At 47.7% G+C, this 19,935-nt stretch overlaps 1 protein-coding gene across 2 annotated transcripts; it reads left to right on the forward strand.

Annotated features, from left to right (window-relative positions):
* Nucleotides 1-12,933: 12,933 nt before the first annotated feature.
* Nucleotides 12,934-19,818, forward strand: LOC105474121 (tachykinin precursor 3). 2 transcript variants are annotated; one of them, XM_011728519.2, is made up of 7 exons: nucleotides 12,935-13,098; nucleotides 13,682-13,800; nucleotides 15,819-15,912; nucleotides 16,101-16,130; nucleotides 16,614-16,667; nucleotides 17,036-17,110; nucleotides 19,534-19,818. In XM_011728519.2, the coding sequence occupies exons 2-6, from the start codon at nucleotides 13,687-13,689 to the stop codon at nucleotides 17,107-17,109; spliced, it is 366 nt and encodes a 121-aa protein (XP_011726821.1). In that variant the 5' UTR covers nucleotides 12,935-13,098; nucleotides 13,682-13,686; the 3' UTR covers nucleotide 17,110; nucleotides 19,534-19,818. The 2 variants fall into 2 exon arrangements, with proteins under 2 accessions (XP_011726822.1, XP_011726821.1); XM_011728520.3 differs by lacking the exon at nucleotides 17,036-17,110 and having other exon boundaries at nucleotides 12,934-13,098.
* Nucleotides 19,819-19,935: the final 117 nt, after the last annotated feature.

Genomic DNA, 19,935 nt, shown 5'->3' on the forward strand with positions numbered 1-19,935 from the left:
GGGTGTTTAGAGAGACTGTGGTGGGTGGAGGGGCTGCGGGGGGAGTTAAGGATGGGGCTTAGGTCTCAGGTGGCCAGTGGACTGATTCATTAAGTGTGTCCCTGGAGGGAAGAAGTGAGCATCCCTATCTTGGCAGAAACTGGGATCCTTTGGCGATTTAGCCTGAAAAGTGGCCCAAGGCTGGAGGGCTTATGTATGCTAGGAGTGCTGCGGAATGCAGGGTCTCCTGAACGTGGGAGAGCGCCATCACCCCCTCTACTCCCACACACAACACAGGGCTGCATCACACCAGCCTTCCCAACACCCCCTTCCTTCTCACACACCCGAGATGCCAAACTGCTGCCAACAGTTATCTTGCTCGTCGCTGTCCCACAGCTGGGGCCTGCAGCAGGTGGCCCTTCACTGGGAGGCTCCCTCCCATCCCTGTGACCTGGCCCTTTCCTCTCCTCTTCCTTTATTTTTCCTGCATCATCGTCATTATCTTTTTCTCACCCTCCCAACTATCTCACACCGTCTCATTGTCCCTGTTTCTGTGGGCTCTGACTGATAGCAATATGTAATGTTTTGTAAAATGCTGTAAATATTTTTCTACTCCCCCTCATATCTATTTTCTCATAGATTCTGTCTTGTCTCAGCCTCTCACCATCCTGGCCTCTACCTTTGGGGAACAAGCTGCTCATATATTCACAGTAAAATTTAGATCTGTGGTCTGTGAGAGCTTACCAGGGGCTGCCTTTGTTTTTGTCTCTGGCTGTCTCTTCCTCCTTTCAAGATCTCTACCTTGCCTATCTCTTCCCACTTCCTTCCCTGAACTCACTGTGCCTTGAGACTGGGGTCTCCCTCCACTTGACTTCCATCTGCAGGCAGCTCACGGCCCGGCTATCATGCTGGCCTGGGAGAACTGATTAACTTCTCTTCCTGCCTGCAGATTAATCTGCTCTCCGAGCACAAGCCACTTGCTTCTGGCACACCCTGCTCTAAGCTGAGATAGGACCTGGGGAATCATCTGTTTTCAGGCGGGTGAGGGGCTAGAGCCTGCCTTGTTTGGGAGAAGGGTGGCTCTGTTCAGAATAGGGGTAACTCAGGTTCTGACCAGCCTTCTCCCACCCCCCAACAGCTCTCCCCATCCTTGACTTCTCAGAATCAGGCCGAGAAGGGCCTATCTGGCCGAGAGGGGGGTGGTGACCTGCGCCTCATCGCCCCCGCTTTCCATCTCATCTCCTGCTCCCAGGGCCCAAATTGTCGTCACTTTCCCAGTGAAGTGGTCATTTTCAGAAGCAATTTCAGGAGAACATGCAGCTGCTGCTCCCTATCCTGCATTTCCCTTCACAGGGCTAAAGGCACTGTCAGCTCCCTGGGCTGTGGGTGGTGGGAGAGGGGAAGGGCTAGGGCCCTCACCCCTGTCCTCAATGTGCCCATCATGTGGATGGACTGGAGTTCGAGGAAGGGAAGGCACTCCCCTCCTCCTTTACTCTTCTGTCTCTTCCTTCCTCCTCCTCTTTCCTGTCTCTGCCTCTTTTCTGGAGCCCGAGTGTGTGTTTTCATCCCCTGAAACCAATAGGGACTCAGTTTCCTCACCTGTATTACAGGGTTGGAATTAGCTCCATCACTGTGGGAGAAGCTGGAGTTCTGCTACCCGTCCTCCCCTCCCCAGCCCTGCCTCTTCTCTCCTAGCCCTTTCCCTTCTGCCAGTTCAGCGCTGTCAGAGTCTGGGTTGTTTCGGCCTCTGAGGGGGACAAGCCATCCTGGATTCCCCTAACCCATGAGGAGCCATCCTAGCATCTCACAGCTTAAACCAGCTCTAGCTCAGTCCTCCTGGCTTAGTCCATTTCTTCCCCAGGCTCTGAGGGCCTCTTGTTCCTTGCTCTGTGGGGTTTTCTCCAGCTGTCTCCTGGCTGCAGGACATGGCAGGACATAGAATGCTGTCATCCTTCCACTCTTCATTGGTATCTCCACCCAGTGTCACATATGACCCTAGCCCTGCCCTCCCCTCGCCAGTACCCCTCTGGGATTTTGAGAGAGTCCACAAGTTGTGCGTGTGGTGGATATATTCAGGCCATCTCGTGTGCACAAGCTAGAGGGTCTGCTTCTACCTCTGGCCCTTAGTGAATTGCTGACTAACCTGTCTCATCACAGCACAACTGTACACACCTTTTCCTGGCCTCATCCCTAACCCATCATAGCGGCAAAGAGGGGAAGTTGCAGGGGAAGAGCTGCTAAGGACCCTGGACTCCAAGTACCCTGCTTCTCTAGGCCAGGGACATCATCTGAGATGTGGCTCAAATAAAGGGTGGGTGTTCAAGAAAAAACACTTGGGCACTCTATAGCTGCAACACCCACTTTACGTGCCATTTCCATATGATTTGTAGGCAAAATGAAGCCCAGGCTGTCCTAGCCCTCCAATACCTCCCTCCCTCATCACTTCTCCAACATAGCCTAGCATTAGCTCTTTCAAGTCTTTGCTAATCCCAGAGATCAAGGGGTGATCAGCTCTCCCTGCCATCCCCTTGTTCCCTGCCCCCTGCCACCATCCTTGGCTCCTGCCATCCTCTTTGAGATGCTGCATCATCAAAGGACATTATTTATGGTGGACCTTTGCTGAAGCCCTGCTTCCCTGGTGCCAGGGCTTGGGAGCAGGGACGGATGGGTTGGTTGGGGAGAGGATTGGATGCAGAGATTGGACCCAGGAGGCTTTTGGTCCTCAGCTCTTGGCTTAACACCTCCTCCTCTTGCACACGCAACTCCCTTCAGCCTGCTTAGCTTGGGCCTCCAGCTCCAGATTGGTGGGGTTAGGAGAGGAGGAGGAGGGAGATGGATGGATCCAATTAGGAACAGCACCTGGGCTCCTCACAGGAGTGAAACAGTCATGCCATTTGCATGTAAACAGCTTCCCACTTCTCATCCTACCAAATGCTCCCAACCCTGGGTCCTGGCCCATGTTCTTTGCCCACATAGCCCAGTAATTAGCTGGGTAATGAGAAGCTTTTAATGAGTCCCATTAGCATCTTGTGTAATAAAGAGGCCTTGAGACCCAGCTGCTGTCCTCACTTTGGGATGAACACGGGTCCCTATGTAGCCAGTGACTTCTGTCAGTACAGTCTAAGTTCTCGGGTGGGGTGGGAGACAAACATTTCAGGACGCCAGCAGCACTTGAGAGGTTCCATGGTGGATTCATGTTTTTGACTGTGATACAAGAAACTTGGCTCTGGCTTCCTTGTTCATTTTGTAAATAACATTTTTTCTTCTTTTAGGAGACAGAGTCTTACTTTGTTGCCCAGGCTGGAGTACAGCAATGCAATTATAGCTCACTACAGCCTCAACCTCCTGGGCTCAAGTGATCCTCCTGCCTCAGCCTCTGGGATAGCTGGGACCACAGGCGTGCGCCACCATGCCTGACTAATTTTTAAAAATGTTTTTGTAGAGATGGGGTCTTACTTGCTATGTTGCTCAGACTGGTCTCGAACTTCTGGCTTCAAGCAATTCTCCCACTTTGTCCTCCTAAAGTGCTGGGAGTATGGGCATAAGCCACCATGTCCAGCCTTGTAAATGTATTTTTATTGAGCACCTATTTTATGTCAAACATTATAAAGTGAGGGATACAGTAGCAAACAAAACAGACAAAAATTCTTGCCATCATGACACTTGTATTCCTGGGTGGGAGTGGTGGTAGAAAGACAATAAGTAAAATACTTAGCGTGGTGGATGTAATAAGTTCATGAAGGGAAAAATGGGAGTGAGATATATGGAGTTTTGGGGTGGTGATAATTTTAAATAGGGTGATTGGGGAAGGGCTTGTTGCACAGATTGTTTTTGTAGTAAATATGTGATAAAGATACAGTTCTTTCCCAATCTCAAGATGTAGAAGAGCAGAAGGTCCCAAATATTCAAGTCTCTTGGAGAGGGGGGCTCCCCATTCCCTCTGGGACAGTTAACTGTTCCCTCACAGGTCAAAGTTTATGCCAGTGCAGTAAAAAAAAGTGGGAGACCTGGGGTGAGACAAACCTGGATTTGAGGCTGTTCTTCACTGATTAGTAGCCATATGTGCTAGAGCAAGTGACTGAACCTTCTGGGCCTTTTTCTCATATGGAAAATCAGAATATTTCCTACTTACATGGTCATGGTGATGAAAACCAGATGGACTGCTCCACACCAGAGCACCCTGCAAACATTCAAACCCTGTACCCATTACAAACACTGGGCTGACGGATGGCTCTGGCTTTGCTTTTGCATCTCCGCTGTCTCATTCAGCAGCAGCATCTGGCTCTGGCTCTTGGCTCTGATCCTGGCTCTGACTCTCCCCTAGGGCTCTCTCCCTTGGGTGAGAAATAAGCAGATAATCTCCCTCATCTGTGTGGGGTGTGAACAAGAGGCTTGAAAGGTTAGAGAAGAAGATGCCTGAACTGCAGGGAGACAGATTAGAGGGGGGAAAATGTAACTCTGAGGAAAAAGGGAAGCAATTAAGAGATCAAGGCTGGGGGCGGTGGCTCATGCCTGTAATCCCAATACTTTGGGAGGCTGAGGCTGGAGGATCACGAGATCAGGAGTTCGAGACCAGTCTGGCCAACATAGTGAAACCCCTCTCTACTAAAAGTACAAAAAAATTAGCCAGGTATGGTGGTGTGCACCTGTAATCCCAGCTACTCGGGAGGCTGAAGCAGAAGAATCGTGTGAACCTGGGAGGCGGAGGATGCAGTGAGCCAAGATTGAACCATTGCACTCCAACCTGGGTGGCAGTGTGAGATTCTGTCTCAAAAAAAAAAAAAAAAAAAAAAAAGGAAAAAAAAAAGAGATCAAGGCGGGGGAGGGGATGGGGCAGCACAGTTATCGAGTTCTGTTCATCTTCTCTGAGATTACATCAGGAAGCATAAAAGAACTCTAGAAGGATGCAGGTAAGTCCAGCTAATTCAGGGGTCAAGAAGGATTGAGGTGGGAGAGGCATGAGCACTGCTGAGGAGTGAAGGGAGGCTGACACTGGAGCTTTCTTTGCCCAACAGCAGGGGAGGGGTGTGACACTCACAAGGACCAATGTGATGGGGCAGCTCCCTCAGGGAGGGGGACGGGAGAGGACTGGAGGGGATGCTCAGCTCACCTTGTAACCCTCAGGGCCCTGAGCCTGGTGGTCCTAGGTGGGGAGGTGCGCCTGCCTGAAACTGTTTTAGCCCAGGAGTCAAGCCTGAAGGTTAAAAGGCAAGGAGCTGTTGGATGAACAAGGTGGGGAAAGAGGCCCAGGGTCCACATCTACTGAACTGGACTCAGACATGGGAATTGGTGTTGTGAGGGCCAAGACACGTGGCCTCCTAAAAGTTTGCTGAAAATCACTGACATGAGACTAATTGATTCATAGGAGAAAAGGGAGATACATTTATTTAATATGTATATATGAGCGCCTTTAGAATGAAGACCCAAAAATATAGGGGAAATTGCCAGTTTATATATATATATATATATATATATATATATATATATATTTTTTTTTTTTTTTTTTTTTTTTTTTTTTTAAATTTTTATTTTTTGGAGACGAAGTCTTGCTCTGTCTCCCAGGCTAGAGTGCAGTGGCATGATCTCGGCTCACTGCAACCTCTGCCTGCTGGGTTCAAGCGATTCTCCTGCCTCATCCTCCTAAGTAGCTGCGACTACAGGCATGTGCCACCATGCCTGGCTAATTTTTTGTATTTTTTAGTAGAGACAGGGTTTCCCCATGCTGGCCAGGCTGGTCTCGAACTCCTGACCTTGTGATCCGCCTGCATTGGCCTCCCAAAGTGCTGGGATTACATGCGTGAGCCACCGTGCCCAGCCTGAAATTGCCAATTTTTATGTTTATGTTTTACAAAGTATGGACAGCTGTGTAGCAATATGGCTGGACAGAAGGGCATGCTGTAATGTTAACAGACTGAGTGGGGAAACCCAGGAAGGCCTGTTGAGATTCCTCCCGCCTCTCACATTCCTTCCTTCTGGGTATGGGGCACGACCCTCTCTGGACGGGGGAGGCAGGGAGTCTTAGGACCTAAATCAAATAAGGTAGGTCAGATAATTTTTTATGGCCAGTTTTTTTTTTTTTTTTTTTTTGAGACGGAGTCTCACGCTGTTGCCCAGGCTGGAGTGCAGTGGCGCTATCTCGGCTCACTGCAAGCTCCGCCTCCCGGGTTCCCGCCATTCTCCTGCCTCAGCCTCCTGAGTAGCTGGGACTACAGGCGCCCGCCACCGCGCCCGGCTAATTTTTTGTATTTTTAGTAGAGACGGGGTTTCACTGTGGTCTCGATCTCCTGACCTTGTGATCCGCCCGCCTCGGCCTCCCAAAGTGCTGGGATTACAGGCTTGAGCCACCGCGCCCGGCCTTATGGCCAGTTTTTACATAGAGTAATTTTAGGTTTTATGGCTGGCTTTGGGGAAAAGAGGTTCTGGTTTGTATAGCTGGCCTTGGGGGAGAATGGGACCCAGCGACAGGAGGACAGGAGAGGGTCAGAGAAAAACTTCTGCTTTTGAGGTTGCTACTGAGGCCTTCATTTTAGGGTATTGTCTTCTGAGCCCCAGATTTCCTCGGGGTTAAAATTAAAAAAAAAATGTTATAGTCCAGAAATTGAGTTGGTGAATTGTCTTATAAGCCATGGAACTAGTCTCTTAGTCCTGAGAATAGGCCAGTCTAGTTAAATAGTTATTAGTTGTGTCTCATTTTAGGCAGTGGTATTGCAGATAGGCTTCCACCAAAGCCAGGCCTCTATATGATATGAGTAATCAGTTATTTAGTAAAAGGCATTTTTGTCTCAAAAAATAAATAAAAATATATGAATAAATGAATGTATGTTTCTTATCAGACTAAGTCTGTTCTATCATTAATTCCAAAAGGGAGGAGGGTCTGGTTCCCCCTTCCCATCATGGCCTGACCTAGTTTTCAGGTTAAGTTTACAATACCCTTGGCTGTGAGGAGTGGTCCATTCAGATGGTTAGGGAGCTTTAGAATTTTACTTTTGGTTTACCAAGTCATGTGAATTAAACAGACATTTGAGTTAAAGTTTTTATTTTTTAACAAAATACTTGAAGTAGAGCTTATAGATTTATCCTTTTTTTTTTTTTTTTTTTTTTTTAAATGAGACAGATTCTCCTTCTGTCACCTAGGCTGGAGTGCAGTGGTGCCATCACAGCTCACTGCAGCCTCGACCTCCAAGGGTCAAGCAATCCTTCTACCTGACTGACTAGCTGGGACTACAGGCGCCTGCCACCATACCTGGCTAATTTATGTATTTTTTGTAGATACAGGGGGTTTTACCATCTTGCCCAGGCTGGTCTTGATCTCCTGGGCTCAAGCAATTTTCCCAACTTGACCTCCCAAAGTGTTGGAATTACAGGCGTGAGGCACTACGCCAGACCAGATTTTTTATTTGTCAGTTTCTAGGTAGTTTTCCCCAACTTCAGACTATCAATTTTGTAATTATCTGTTTTATGTCTTAATTATTAACTAGGCAACTCTAAACTTGTATCTCTAAGACATGACTTTTAGGTGAAATGAGGTAGAAAATGTATATTTCAAAGGCATAGAATTTAGATCTAAATAAAAGTAAAGTTATCTAAATTTTAAGCCATTGTCTTTTCTATTCTAAAAGGTTTTGGAGGTTTGGGTGAGAGAGGGAGATGCCCTTACAAATGGCATTTTTTGTTGTTGTTGTTGTTGTTTTGTTTTGTTTTGAGATGGAGTCTCGCTCTGTCGCCCAGGCTGGAGTGCAGTGGCACGATCTCCACTCACTGCAACCTTCGCCTCCCGGGTTCAAGTGATTCTCCTGCCTTAACCTCCTGAGTAGTGGGGATTACAGCTGTGCACCACCACATCCAGCTAATTTTTGTATTTTTAGTAGAGACCAGGTCTTACCATGCTAGCCAGGCTCATCTCGAACTCCCAATCTCAGGTGATCCACTTGCCTCGGCCTCCCAAAGTGCTGGGATTACAGGCATGAGCCACTACGCCCGGTCTTCTCTGAGTTTTTTAAGGAGTCTGAGTCATTAGAAGTCTTTTCTAGATTTTTTTAAAATGTGGTATTGGAGATGGCAAAGAGGAAGGAGGAATAGGGTGGAGTAAAAGTGAACGGGAGAATAGATTTTAAGAAAGGAAGTGAATAGAGACATCAAGCACATTTTTAAAAAAAGATTTTAGTCGACTGAACAAAATTTGTTTAAATAGGACTTAAAGAGAAAACACAGGAAGGCTTTAAAAATATACACATAGCTTGAATATTAGCTTTTAATTAAGCTGACTTCTAACCATGGAGCTCTTTAACAAAAATTCTTTTAAATTTCTCTCTCTCTCTCCCCCTTTAAAACTTTTTGTAGACATGGGGTTTCGCCCTGTTACCCAGGCTAGTCTCAAGCCCAGGGAACTTCTGGGCTAAAGCGATTTGCCCGCCTCGGCCTCCTAAAGTGGTAGGATTACAGGTGTGAGCCACTGTGCTTTGCCTTAAATCTCTTGTTAGCAGATTTTAGTTGGGACAAATGCTGATATTTTAAAAATCACATAAATTTTAAGCTGAAAAGGACTGATTTCTGATTAGGAAGGAAACCCTAAGCCACGGCGGGAATTTTAATTATTAAACTGTAAAATGGAGCAGCCTCCATTGTTAATTTTGTATGGAATCCAAAATGGCAGTTTGAGTGTAATTGTTTTAGGTCAGGTTTTCATGCTTTAATCAAGACAAGTTTTTTTTTTTTTTTTTTTTTTTTTTTTTTTTTTTTTTTTTTTTTTTTGAGACGGAGTCTCGCTCTGTCGCCCAGGCTGGAGTGCAGTGGCGCTATCTCGGCTCACTGCAAGCTCCGCCTCCCGGGTTTACGCCATTCTCCTGCCTCAGCCTCCCGAGTAGCTGGGACTACAGGCGCCCGCCACCTCGCCCGGCTAATTTTTTTTTTTTGTATTTTTAGTAGAGACGGGGTTTCACCATGTTAGCCAGGATGGTCTCGATCTCCTGACCTCGTGATCCGCCCGTCTCGGCCTCCCAAAGTGCTGGGATTACAGGCTTGAGCCACCGCGCCCGGCCGACAAGTTTTAAGGATAGCTATGACACTATTATGTGTCCTTTTAATTTGGTCTTTCTATCAATTCTTTAGAACAAGTGATTTTTTTTTTAATTTAGGAATTTTAGTCTAAAGGATTTATCTTTTGACCATTGACAATTAGATTTTTTAATGGGGTATTTAATTCCAATAGCGACTTAATCCAAAGGTTTCTTTATATCAAAGAAGACAGAAGCCCAGGAGGGATGAGACCTTGTGAGACAAAACTCCTCTAGGAGCTTGGAATGTTTGAAAAGACATGTCTTGGGCTCCCAATCTTTTCATACTGGCTGTGATGTTACCCGAAAATCACATCCTTTGGATGGTGGATACCAAGCGGGAATATCCCCATCTAGTCACGTCATGCTTTCAAGGACATAAGACAACAGGGAAACCTCTCACCCTGTTTTTATTTCAGGGACTGGCAGCAAAGTTTGTCGTAACAGAAATCAGTCTAACCAGAACCACGAAACTGACTGGTTTGCGGGGCCTGCTCAAACAGTGGGTTGCAGGCCTCTTCTAGCCTAGGGTACCCCTCCTTGTGACAGAACACCAAAAGACAAAGACAAAAACAAAGGAAAATGGCAGCAACAACAACAAAAAAGCTATTTCTGAAAGGAACGGGGTCAGGCCGGGTGCGGTGGCTCACGCCTGTAATCCCAGCACTTTGGGAGGCTGAGACGGGCGGATCACAAGGTCAGGAGATCGAGACCATCCTGGCTAACCCGGTGAAACCCCGTCTTTACTAAAAAATACAAAAAACTAGCCGGGCGAGGTGGCGGGCGCCTGTAGTCCCAGCTACTCGGGAGGCTGAGGCAGGAGAATGGCGGGAACCCGGGAGGTGGAGCTTGCAGTGAGCTGAGATCCGGCCACTGCACTCCAGCCTAGGTGACAGAGCGAAACTCCGTCTCAAAAAAAAAAAAAAATAAATAAAATAAATAAGAAAGGAACGGGGTCAAACAATATGAATACTCATACCACAAAGTACTAAAAAATATATCAGACTCACTATACCAAGGTCACACACAAAACCTGTTCTCTCATTAATCTTACATTTGGAAAGGAAAAGGAAAACAATGATTTTTACTGTCCACTCATCCAGAGTCCACAGAGAGAGAGAGGAAAACTGGAAAACTGGGAGTCTGGCAGGAAATTCTTACTCTTCTGCTGGCTTGTCAGGTTCCTGTATTTCCTTCCCTGCGGCTTCCAGAAAAGCACAGTAGCTTTGGTGGTCTTATTTGTGATGCCAAACTGTGGTCTTGGCCCCCTAAAGTTTCAGTGAAAATCACTGACATGAAGCAGATTAATAGGGAAAAAGGCATACAAATTTATTTAATATGAATGGGAGCCTTTAGAATGAAGCCTTGCAGCTATAGGGGAAATTGTCTATTTTTATGTTTAGGTTTAACCAAGTACGGACAACTGTGTAGAAATATGACGGGACAGAAAGGGCATGATCTAGTGTTAACAGATTGAGTGGGGAAACCCAGCAAGGCCTGTCTGTTGAGATTCCTCCTGGCCTCTCTCATTCCTTCCTTCTGGGTGTGGGGCAGGACCCTCTCTGGAATTCTGGAATGGAGGTCTTATGACCTAAGTCAAATAACGTAGGTCAGGTAATTTTTTTTTTGAGACGGAGTCTATCTCTGTCAATAGGCTGGAGTGCAGTGGTGTGATCTCGGCTCGCTGCAACCTGCGCCTCCTGGGTTCAAGCCATTCTCCTGCCTCAGCCTCCTGACTAGCTGGGATTATAGGTGTGTGCCACCACGCCCAACTAATTTTTGTATTTTTAGTAGAGACGGGGTTTTACCATGTTGGTCAGGCTGGTCTCAAACTCCTGACCTTGTGATCCACCTGCCTCAGCCTCCCAAAGTGCTGGGATTACAAGCGTGAGCCACTTTTTTTTTTTTTTTTTTTAGAAAGTTGTATTTTGGGCTTTTTAACTAGCTTGTTTTTTAATTAGATTATTGACTTTAGGGTGGAACCCTTTAATAAACAGGGGGAAGAAAACATAGTTTTTAGGGCCTTATATTTAAATGTGTAAAGCAGGCATAGCTGGAAGGCAGAACACAGATCCTCACCCATCAAGGATCCCATTTTTATATTGAATCCTAGGCCCCCCCAAAGAGGGAAATGTCATGGGACAAGATGTGTGGCATTTTTATTGAGGGCCCCACTGTAAAGATGCTCCCCCAAGGCTGGCAGGCAGCCCAGTGCCGATTAGCCCACTCTGTGCTTAGCTTATTTTTATTTTTATTTTTTTTGAGGTGGAGTCTTGCTCTGTTGCCCAGGCTGGAGTGCAATGGCGTGATCTCGGCTTGCTGCCTCCCAGATTCAAGCGATTCTCCTGCCTCAGCCTCCTGAGTAGCTGGGATTACAGGCACCCACCACCACACTCAGCTAATTTTTTGTATTTTTAGTAGAGATGGGGTTTCAACATGTTGGCCAGGCTGGTCTCGAACTTCTGACCCCAAGTGATCCACCCACCTCGGCCTCCCAAAGTGCTGGGATTACAGGCGTGAGCCACCACGCCCTGCATGCTTAGCCTATTTTTAATGGGAGTTTCATCCTCAATGGTGAGTGCTTTCATTGTCCTTAGGTGCCCCAAACCATGTGTTTAAAAATTTAAATGCACAAAGAAATAAGTAGCCGTGTATAGTAGTAATAATTTGTTGTGAATAACTGTCATAAGTCATCTCTAAAACTGTATTTTTTATCTAGTTATTATATATGACTAGCTATACGTCTAGTTTTTTTGTTTGTTTGTTTTTTGAGACGGAGTCTCATTCCGTCGCCCAGGCTGGAGTGCAGTGGCCGGATCTCAGCTCACTGCAAGCTCCGCCTCCCGGGTTTACGCCATTCTCCTGCCTCAGCCTCCCAAGTAGCTGGGACTACAGGGCCCGCCACCTCGCCTGGCTAGTTTTTTGTATATATATATATTTTTTAGTAGAGACGGGGTTTCACCGTGTTAGCCAGGATGGTCTCGATCTCCTGACCTCCTGATCCGCCCATCTCGGCCTCCCAAAGTGCTGGGATTACAGGCTTGAGCCACCGCGCCCGGCCTGGTTTTTTAAATAATACAAAGTAATTTATTTTTGGCATCCTCAAAAACCAAAGAGATTAGGTAATGTAGTGTAGAAGAGAGCAGAGTTTTAGACCTGAGAAGAATCTGCCCATGACTCTTGAAACTCCACAACGAAAGTAGGAGACCCCAAAAAAGGGGTGAGTGTCATCTTTTCTGAGGTTTTTTTTTTTTTTTTTAGATGGAGTCTTGCTCTGTCACCAGGCTGGAGTGCAGTGGTGCAATCTTGGCTCAGCCTCCTGAGTAGCTGGAACTACAGGCATGCACCACCGTGCCCAGCTAATTTTTGTATTTTTAGTAGAGACAGCATTTCACCATGTTGGCCAGGATGGTCTTGATCTCTTGACCTCGTGATCTGCCCGCCTTGGCCTCCCAAAGTGCTGAGATTACAGGCGTGAGCCACCACTCTCGGCTGGTCAGATAATTTTTTTGGCCAGTTTTTACATAGAGTAATTTTAGGTTTTATGGCTGGCTGTGGGGAAAAAGGGTTCTGGTTTTTATAGCTGGTCTTGGGGGAGAATGTAACTGAGTGACAAGAGGACAGGAGGGGGTCAGATAAAAACTTCTGCTTCTGAGGCTGCTGTTGAGGCCTTTATTTTGGGGTATTGTACAGTGTCAAACCATACACAGCAGCCAGCTCGGGTGCTGTTAGGAAATGGGCTTATTGCTGGGTCTGTGGGGTATGTGTGTGTTGTGTGTGTGGCTGCTTCTGCATCCTCCTCCCCCCGGCAGCCTCCCCGCCTCCCCTCCAGCCACCCTGGGATTGGTGACTCTCAGCCCCTCCCCTCAGCTCCCCTAGACCCACCCAGAGCCTTTATCAGGGAGCTGGGACTGAGTGACTGCAGCCTTCCTAGATCCCCTCCACTAGGTTTCTCTCTTTGCAGCAGCACCGGCAGCACCAGTGTGTGAGGGTAGCAGGCAGCGCTCCCAGCCAGTTCCCTGATCCTGCCAGACCACCCAGCCCCTGGCACAGAGCTGCTCCACAGGTAGGCGGTCGGGAGAATGATGGATGGACTGGAGCTGGCGCCAGGGGACAGGAGCCAGCGTCAGGAGGGAATAAAGCAGATGGCAGCCTCTGATAGGGGAGCAGGGGACTGGGAAGGTGAGCAGAAAGCACCTGTAGGGCCGAGAGCTGGTTAGTGTTTGGAGCCTTTGGCTATAGACTCATTCTTTCATACCAGAAAGTTTTTGCCTAAGTCTTGGGATTATCTAGTACTGGAAAATAGCATCCAGGATCCCTCCTCCAGCTCACTAAGGAAACAGACCAGTCCATGTCCTATAAATCTACCATCTTCCTTGGGAGCTAGAGTCCCCCGGCACCACTATAGCACTGCACATCTCCGGGGGAGATGTCTGATGAGGGAGCAGGGAAACTACGCCCAAGGGCTCTACCCCCTTCTCAGAAATACTTTCCACCCTCTCTCCAGACCAGGGCTTGGACAGTGGAGTTGGGGGCTGGGGAAGCAGGGTCAAGCCAAGCTGCTGGTAATGAATGTCTCTTGTGCCTTCACCCACGCTGTATCTTCCTCTTCTCTCCCTTACCTGAGTCCTGTCCCTTTGCTCTCCCAGGCACCATGAGGATCATGCTGCTATTCACAGCCATCCTGACCTTCAGCCTAGCTCAGAGCTTTGGGGCTGTCTGTAAGGAGCCACAGGAGGAGATGGTTCCTGGTGGGGGCCACAGCAAGGTAAATCTCACCGGGCAGAGTACTGGGGACATCACGGGAACCTGGGACTCTGCCTGTCTGGACAGCTGTAGTGAGGAAGCTGGGGTGGGTGGGTTGTCCATCAGAGAGCATTTTTCCTCCCTTTCAATTTCTTTGTTTCTCTGGTCCTTTCATGTTCCCACTATCTCCAGCTGTGTTTGTGTCTCTGTATCTCTGCATGTCTTTGACACCTTGTACATAAAAGGTGCCCTACAAATATGTTGTTTGGTAGGTTGATTGATGGGAGACTTGGTGATTGGATGGTACTGTGAGGGGTGAGCTAGGGTGGTCTAAGGCTCTCTATGGTCTACCTCAGACCCCTTTGCAAGGGACAGATCCCTTCTACTCCCTGGATGGTATGAAACAGTCAGAATTTCTTTCCCAAATGGTCATTTGTGTGCTATTTTACCTATCAGTTATGTATATTGTTTTATTTTCAAAATGCAAATAAATTCCCTTATCTTTTGCTCATCCACTCCCAGTAACCTCAGGTGCTTCTAAGATCCCAACCCCTTCCTTCTCTTTTCTCCCTTGCCTGCCTCTATCCTCTGCTTAGTCAGGATAGGAAAACAACAACAGCAAAAAAACCAGGTTGAACCTCGATTTCCACAGTTCCTCTACGAAAAAGAATAGGAATTGTCAGGGTAGGGATACAGGGGGAGAATAGGGAGGGAGTCTTTTCAAGGTTTTGAAATGACAGCAATTACATCGGTACAAATGCTTTTAAGATGATTACGGGTGGGACTTATTAGAAATTCAATGCATGAAGTTTAACTGCCTCTTCAGCTCAAATCTGTTTAGCATCTCATTACAGGAGGTGGGCAGAGTATTCAACAATTTGGGAAAAGTGGCTGCCTGAACGCCACATGCTGGGCCAAGGGAGATATTGCCAGGGTAGCCTTGCAGGTGGCAGTGGTTGTGCCATATCCAAAAGGCCAGAACCATTAAAAAAAAAAAAAAAAAAAACACCCAGGCCCAGGGAGTGCCAAGTATGGGCTGGACACCGTTTGGAGTCACAAAGTTCCAGCCCAGGATAGTTAGAATATCTGGGTTTTTCTGAGACAAACGTGTTTCAGGACTTTGGCCAATGAGATGTCCCCTCTGCCCTCTTGGTCAATGAATGAGAGGGATTGCCATCCTACCCCTTCTCCCTGAGAGTCTGTAAGGATGAGAAAAATTGGGGCAGGAAGAGGATAGTATATAGGTGTGCCTAGGCAACTGCGTTGGTATGTGTGGGGGTGCGTTCTGTGTAAATGCACTTCTGTGTGTGCACAACAGCCCAAGGATGCATGGCTTCTGGAAAGAGAGGCACTGCCAAGACTTGAGATTTGAGGTGAAAATCTCCAGCCATGATCATTGTTATTGTTTCTCTGCAGTTGCAATTAACTGGCTGTGTGGTGTGTGCCCACCACCCTGCTGTGCCCAAGTTGCTAAAAAAAAAAAAAAAAATTCACAGGGACAATCAAGAGCCCGTGCTGGGCAGCAGCTCTAGAACTTGGGGTTCAGTTGTGGAGAGAAGACATGCCTTCTGAGCATGTTGCCTTCCTGGAATTCTAGACCTAGGGCCGAAAAGGGAGAGGGAGAGAAAACTAGAGGCAGAAAGCCATGGAGAATAGAGAAAGAGGCGGTGGAAAACAGGGAGAGAAACATCCGTGGACATCGTGCAGAGTGGGGGAATCGGGCAGATGTGCGCCTCTAACCTCACCATGCCTGTGAATCACCTAGGGGGCTGCTTAAAATGCAGATTCTGTCTCAGGAGGTCTGGGGTAGGACCAAAAGTCTGCATTTCTAACAGGCTCTGCATAGTGCTGGTGTTGCTGTTGGTCCACAGGTCGCTCCTGGAGCACCTACTTCTCGTCCAGTGTGAACCAGAGGAAATTCTGAAAGAAATCGGGTATCGGATTCAGGATGGGCTCAGGAAGAGGCTGTTTCTTGTGGGAAAAGGATGAGTGGATCCGGGTGGGAGCCTCCTGCCTCAGCCCTCTTTGTTTCTTCCCTAGAGGGATCTCGATCTCTACCAGCTACTCCAGAGACTCTTCAAAAGCCACTCATCTCTGGAGGGATTGCTCAAAGCCATGAGCCAGGCTAGCACAGGTAGGAGGCGGCCCTAGGAGAGAGGGGAGTGAGGGGCAGGATTCTGAAGATGAGAGGCCTGGGAGATCCTTTCAGATGGGAGGGAGATGGGGGATAGCTTAGTGAATCGGTGAGGGTTGTGATCTGAACCCCCTCTCATCACTGTCCACCTTCACTCCCCATTTAGACATTTGTTCTTGGTTTCACAGATCCTAAGGAATCAAAATCTCCCGAAAAACGTGAGTAGCCTCTTCTCCCTCCCTATCTCTTGCCACTTTCCCAGAGCTCTGTGGGGCATTGGGCCCAGGGGCCATTTTGTCCAGCCCCTTCTCACCTGGTACAAACAATATGCCAGCTCCCACTGCTCAGCCAACCTTTCCTGAAAGGGAGAGGCCATCCAGAACTAGGAGGAAGCTGGTGTGAGGGGCATAGTGGACTCTCCCTCTGCTGGTTGGTCATTGGAAAACAAGAGGATCTCTTGGTGGCCCTGAAGATTCCAAGTCAGGCACCTGCTAGAGCAGAAAATTCTTGAAATGTGGAGGAAGGAAAGGTGGGCAGAGAGAGTGGGTTTAGGGGAGACACGTGCTAACTGTGAGGAGTCATGCTTTGACAAGAAAAAGGAACAGAGACCAGAAACCCAGTCTCAGAAGTATTGACCCATGTCTGGGAAGATGCATCACTTTCTCATAATCACTGCTGACAATGTTGGCCCTTTTCTGCAGGTGACATGCATGACTTCTTCGTGGGACTGATGGGCAAGAGGAGCGTCAAGCCAGGTAGGAGTGTGTGGGGGTATAGTGGAAGGCCTTAGGGTACTGGCAGAGTATGATAGAAGTCACGTGCCCCATATTATTCACCAGAGGGAAAGACAGGACCTTTCTTACCTTCAGTGAGGGTTCCTCGGCCCCTTCATCCCAATCAGCTTGGATCCACAGGCAAGCCTTCCCTGGGAACAGAGGAGCAGAGACCTTTATAAGGTAGACCTGCTGTAGTTGGGAGGAAGGACAGGGAGACTCTGCTTCTCCCCAGTCTCCCAACTCTGTCTTTGAACGCTGCCCTTCATAGCCAGCCCTTTGCTGTTGGATCAGGGTGTAGTTCACATTCAGAAAGATCCCTCTTATTTACACTGTTCGCTTTACCCTAGACTCTCCTACTGATGTGAATCAAGAGAACGTCCCCAGCTCTGGCACCCTCAAGTATCCCCTGAGAGCAGAATGAAGTAAGGATTGTTCATTAGAGAGCGGAGAGGGGACTGGGGAGGGGGCTGTGGGGGTTGCCAGCTGTGCATTTCCTCACATGCTACAGGTATTAAAGCTCATAGATTTGCCCTGAAATACACTGCCAGTGCCCAGCACACTGTCGGTCAAACACAAAGACACTTAGAGGCATGTGTATATGTGTGTGTGTGTGTGTGTGTGTGTACACATCCTCCCGTCTTTCATCTTTTTCCTCTGGATCATGGACCTCAGCTGACTATTGAGCAGGAGTGAGTGTTGGGAGATGAGGAGAGAGGGGCTTCTCTGATGGGTAACTTCTATTGTTTGGACTTCATTCTTTTGTGATCTATGCAAAAAGATGGAGAGATTATTATCTGATAATTACAAATACCACAACCAATTCACAGGCAAGCATTTGCCTCCCAGGCAGGCTGAGCCTTTTGGATCACTCAGAATCCTGGGTTACTGGGTCCAGAGGGTAGTCATACACAAGGATGATTCAGGAAGAAATGTAAGGAGCTCTGAAATCTAATGGGAGTAGCAGGAAACCATATCTGAATCTCTCTCTTTAGCGTAATGAATAGGAACATGGCCTCAATGTGAATCCTGGATCTGCCACTCTATCTGTATCTTTTTGGCAAAGTTACATACCCTCCTGTGCCTCAGTTTCCTCATCTGAAAAATAAAAGTGATAATAGTATCTCGCAGGGTTGTGGTTTTGAGGATTGAATATAGATAAAGTGTTCAGAACAGTGCCGGGTGCATAGTGCTGTGTGCCAATTTTATAATAATTGTCCCAGTCTGGGGGGTGTGGGGGATGTCCTAATGTTTCCCCTGACTAGCTCTGTCTGGACCCCAGGCCTGAGTGGGCTGACAGATTCCTCACTTGGTATGCGAGTGTGAGAGTCCCCCAGGGAAGTGTCTAGTCAAAACACGAACCTTCCGCCTTGACACTGTCTTACCACACATAGCAATAGCAGCTCTGCCAATGGCTTTCTTTTCACTAGCTTCCAAAGAAGTGGGGCGGGGGGAGTGAAAACGAGAGGGAGAGGGATTGGAAAGGCTCTTAATCATGAATAGCCTCCTGCCTTCTTCCTGTGTCCCTGTTACCCATACTCATTGGTCTCAAGGTGGCATGCCCAAGACCCAAGGAGCTGGTGCTTGATGATGCTGCCTGTGCATGAATTCCTGGGACCAGAGACTGGGTCTGGCCCCCCATTTAGTGTTGGGTGAGAGGGCACAAAGAGCTATAATAACTGTAACTCGCTGATTACATGGTAGTTACTGTATCATTTTGCTCTCATTAGATGGTTATTTCAGTCCTGCCGACGGCCAGATAATTATACAAGCAGCTATATCTGGATGACATACTCTCCTCCAGCGTTATGCACTGGCCATAAAGATAATTACAGTGCAATTTTGCTATAGCATTTTATACAAATGGCAAAAACAAGTGTATTGTGGAAATCTACTTTTAATGCTTGTTTGTGCATCCAGGCTCTTTCAGAGGGACCCATAATTGCAGCCTTCATAATCTTACCACTGAGGGAGCATTCCCAACCTGTTAGGTGTCAGGCAGAATAGGACATAAGGTTTCTGGGAGCCGGCATTTAAAGATTACATGAGATGGATCAGCAAAGATCATTGTGTCATCTGATTTCATTCATGTGAAACTGTTGAAAAAGGAAGTAGGCCGGGAGCGGTGGCTCACGCCTGTAATCCCAGCACTTTGGGAGGCCAAGGCGGGCGGATCACAAGGTCAGGAGATCGAGACCACGGTGAAACCTCATCTCTACTAAAAATACCAAAAAAATTTGCCGGGCGCGGTGGCGGGCGCCTGTAGTCCCAGCTACTCAGGAGGCTGAGGCAGGAGAATGGCATGATCCTGGGAGGCGGAGCTTGCAGTGAGCCGAGATCGCGCTGCCACTGCACTCCAGCCTGGGGAACAGAGCAAGACTCCGTCTCAAAAAAAAAAGCAAAAGGAAGTAATCCCTGGGCCTGTCCTTTCTCTAGGAGGTTTCTGGGAAGAGGAGGAACTGGATAAGGCAAGGGGAGCATTCCTAGTAGGGCACCTTGGACAGGGCTGTGTGTATGTCTGGCTCATGGGGGTGCCAGGATGGCATGAACTTAGTTCCTACTTCTTTGGTCCGCATGGGCCCCACTGGCCATGCACACAGGTGTGTAGAGTAATGTGAATATGGCAGCTGGGAAGGTGCAAGTACCTGCTGCTAGGAGAGTTCCATCCTTAGGCCCAAAGCCTGCAGGGCAGGCTGAGGGTCAAGACTCTTGTTCTTTCCTCTCGCACAAATGCCCCTCCCCTTCTCTCCTGCTGCCCCAGCAGGTTTTAGTGGGAGTTTTTTTTTTTTACAGGACATAAGATGTGATTTCAGTGTTTTTTGTTTGTTTGTTTGTTTTTTGTCCTCAGCACTCCACTTCCGGACTCCTGGACTGCATTAGGAAGACCTGTTTCCCTGTCCCAATCCCCAGGTGCACACACTCCTGTTACCCTTTCTCTTCCCTGTTCTTGTAACATTCTTGTGCTTTGACTCCTTCTCCGTCTTTTCTACCTGACCCTGGTGTGGAAACTGCATAGCGAATATCCCCAATCCCAATGGGCATTGACTATAGAATCCCCTACAGTTCCTGTAGTGTCCTACATTAAAAATATAATGTCTCTCTCTACTCCTCAACAATAAAGGATTTTTTCATATGGATGATGTGATGTGTGTGTTTACTCATTTGGTTAGTGGGTTTTTCTGTCCCTTGACTCTTCCAGCTACATGGTAAATACACACATACTTATGATACACACACTTCATATTTAAAT

Source organism: Macaca nemestrina, chromosome 10 (assembly GCF_043159975.1).
Source record: "Macaca nemestrina isolate mMacNem1 chromosome 10, mMacNem.hap1, whole genome shotgun sequence".
Taxonomy (NCBI): Eukaryota; Metazoa; Chordata; class Mammalia; order Primates; family Cercopithecidae; genus Macaca; species Macaca nemestrina.

What these genes read in the sequence shown, in the direction of transcription:
- LOC105474121 (XM_011728519.2), top strand. Translation starts at nt 13,687, where the DNA reads ATGAGGATCATGCTGCTATTCACAGCCATCCTGACCTTCAGCCTAGCT. An exon ending in ATCAAAATCTCCCGAAAAAC is followed by an intron (nt 16,131 to 16,613) that starts GTGAGTAGCCTC and finishes CCTTTTCTGCAG; the next exon opens with GTGACATGCATGACTTCTTC. An exon ending in CAAGAGGAGCGTCAAGCCAG is followed by an intron (nt 16,668 to 17,035) that starts GTAGGAGTGTGT and finishes GCTTTACCCTAG; the next exon opens with ACTCTCCTACTGATGTGAAT.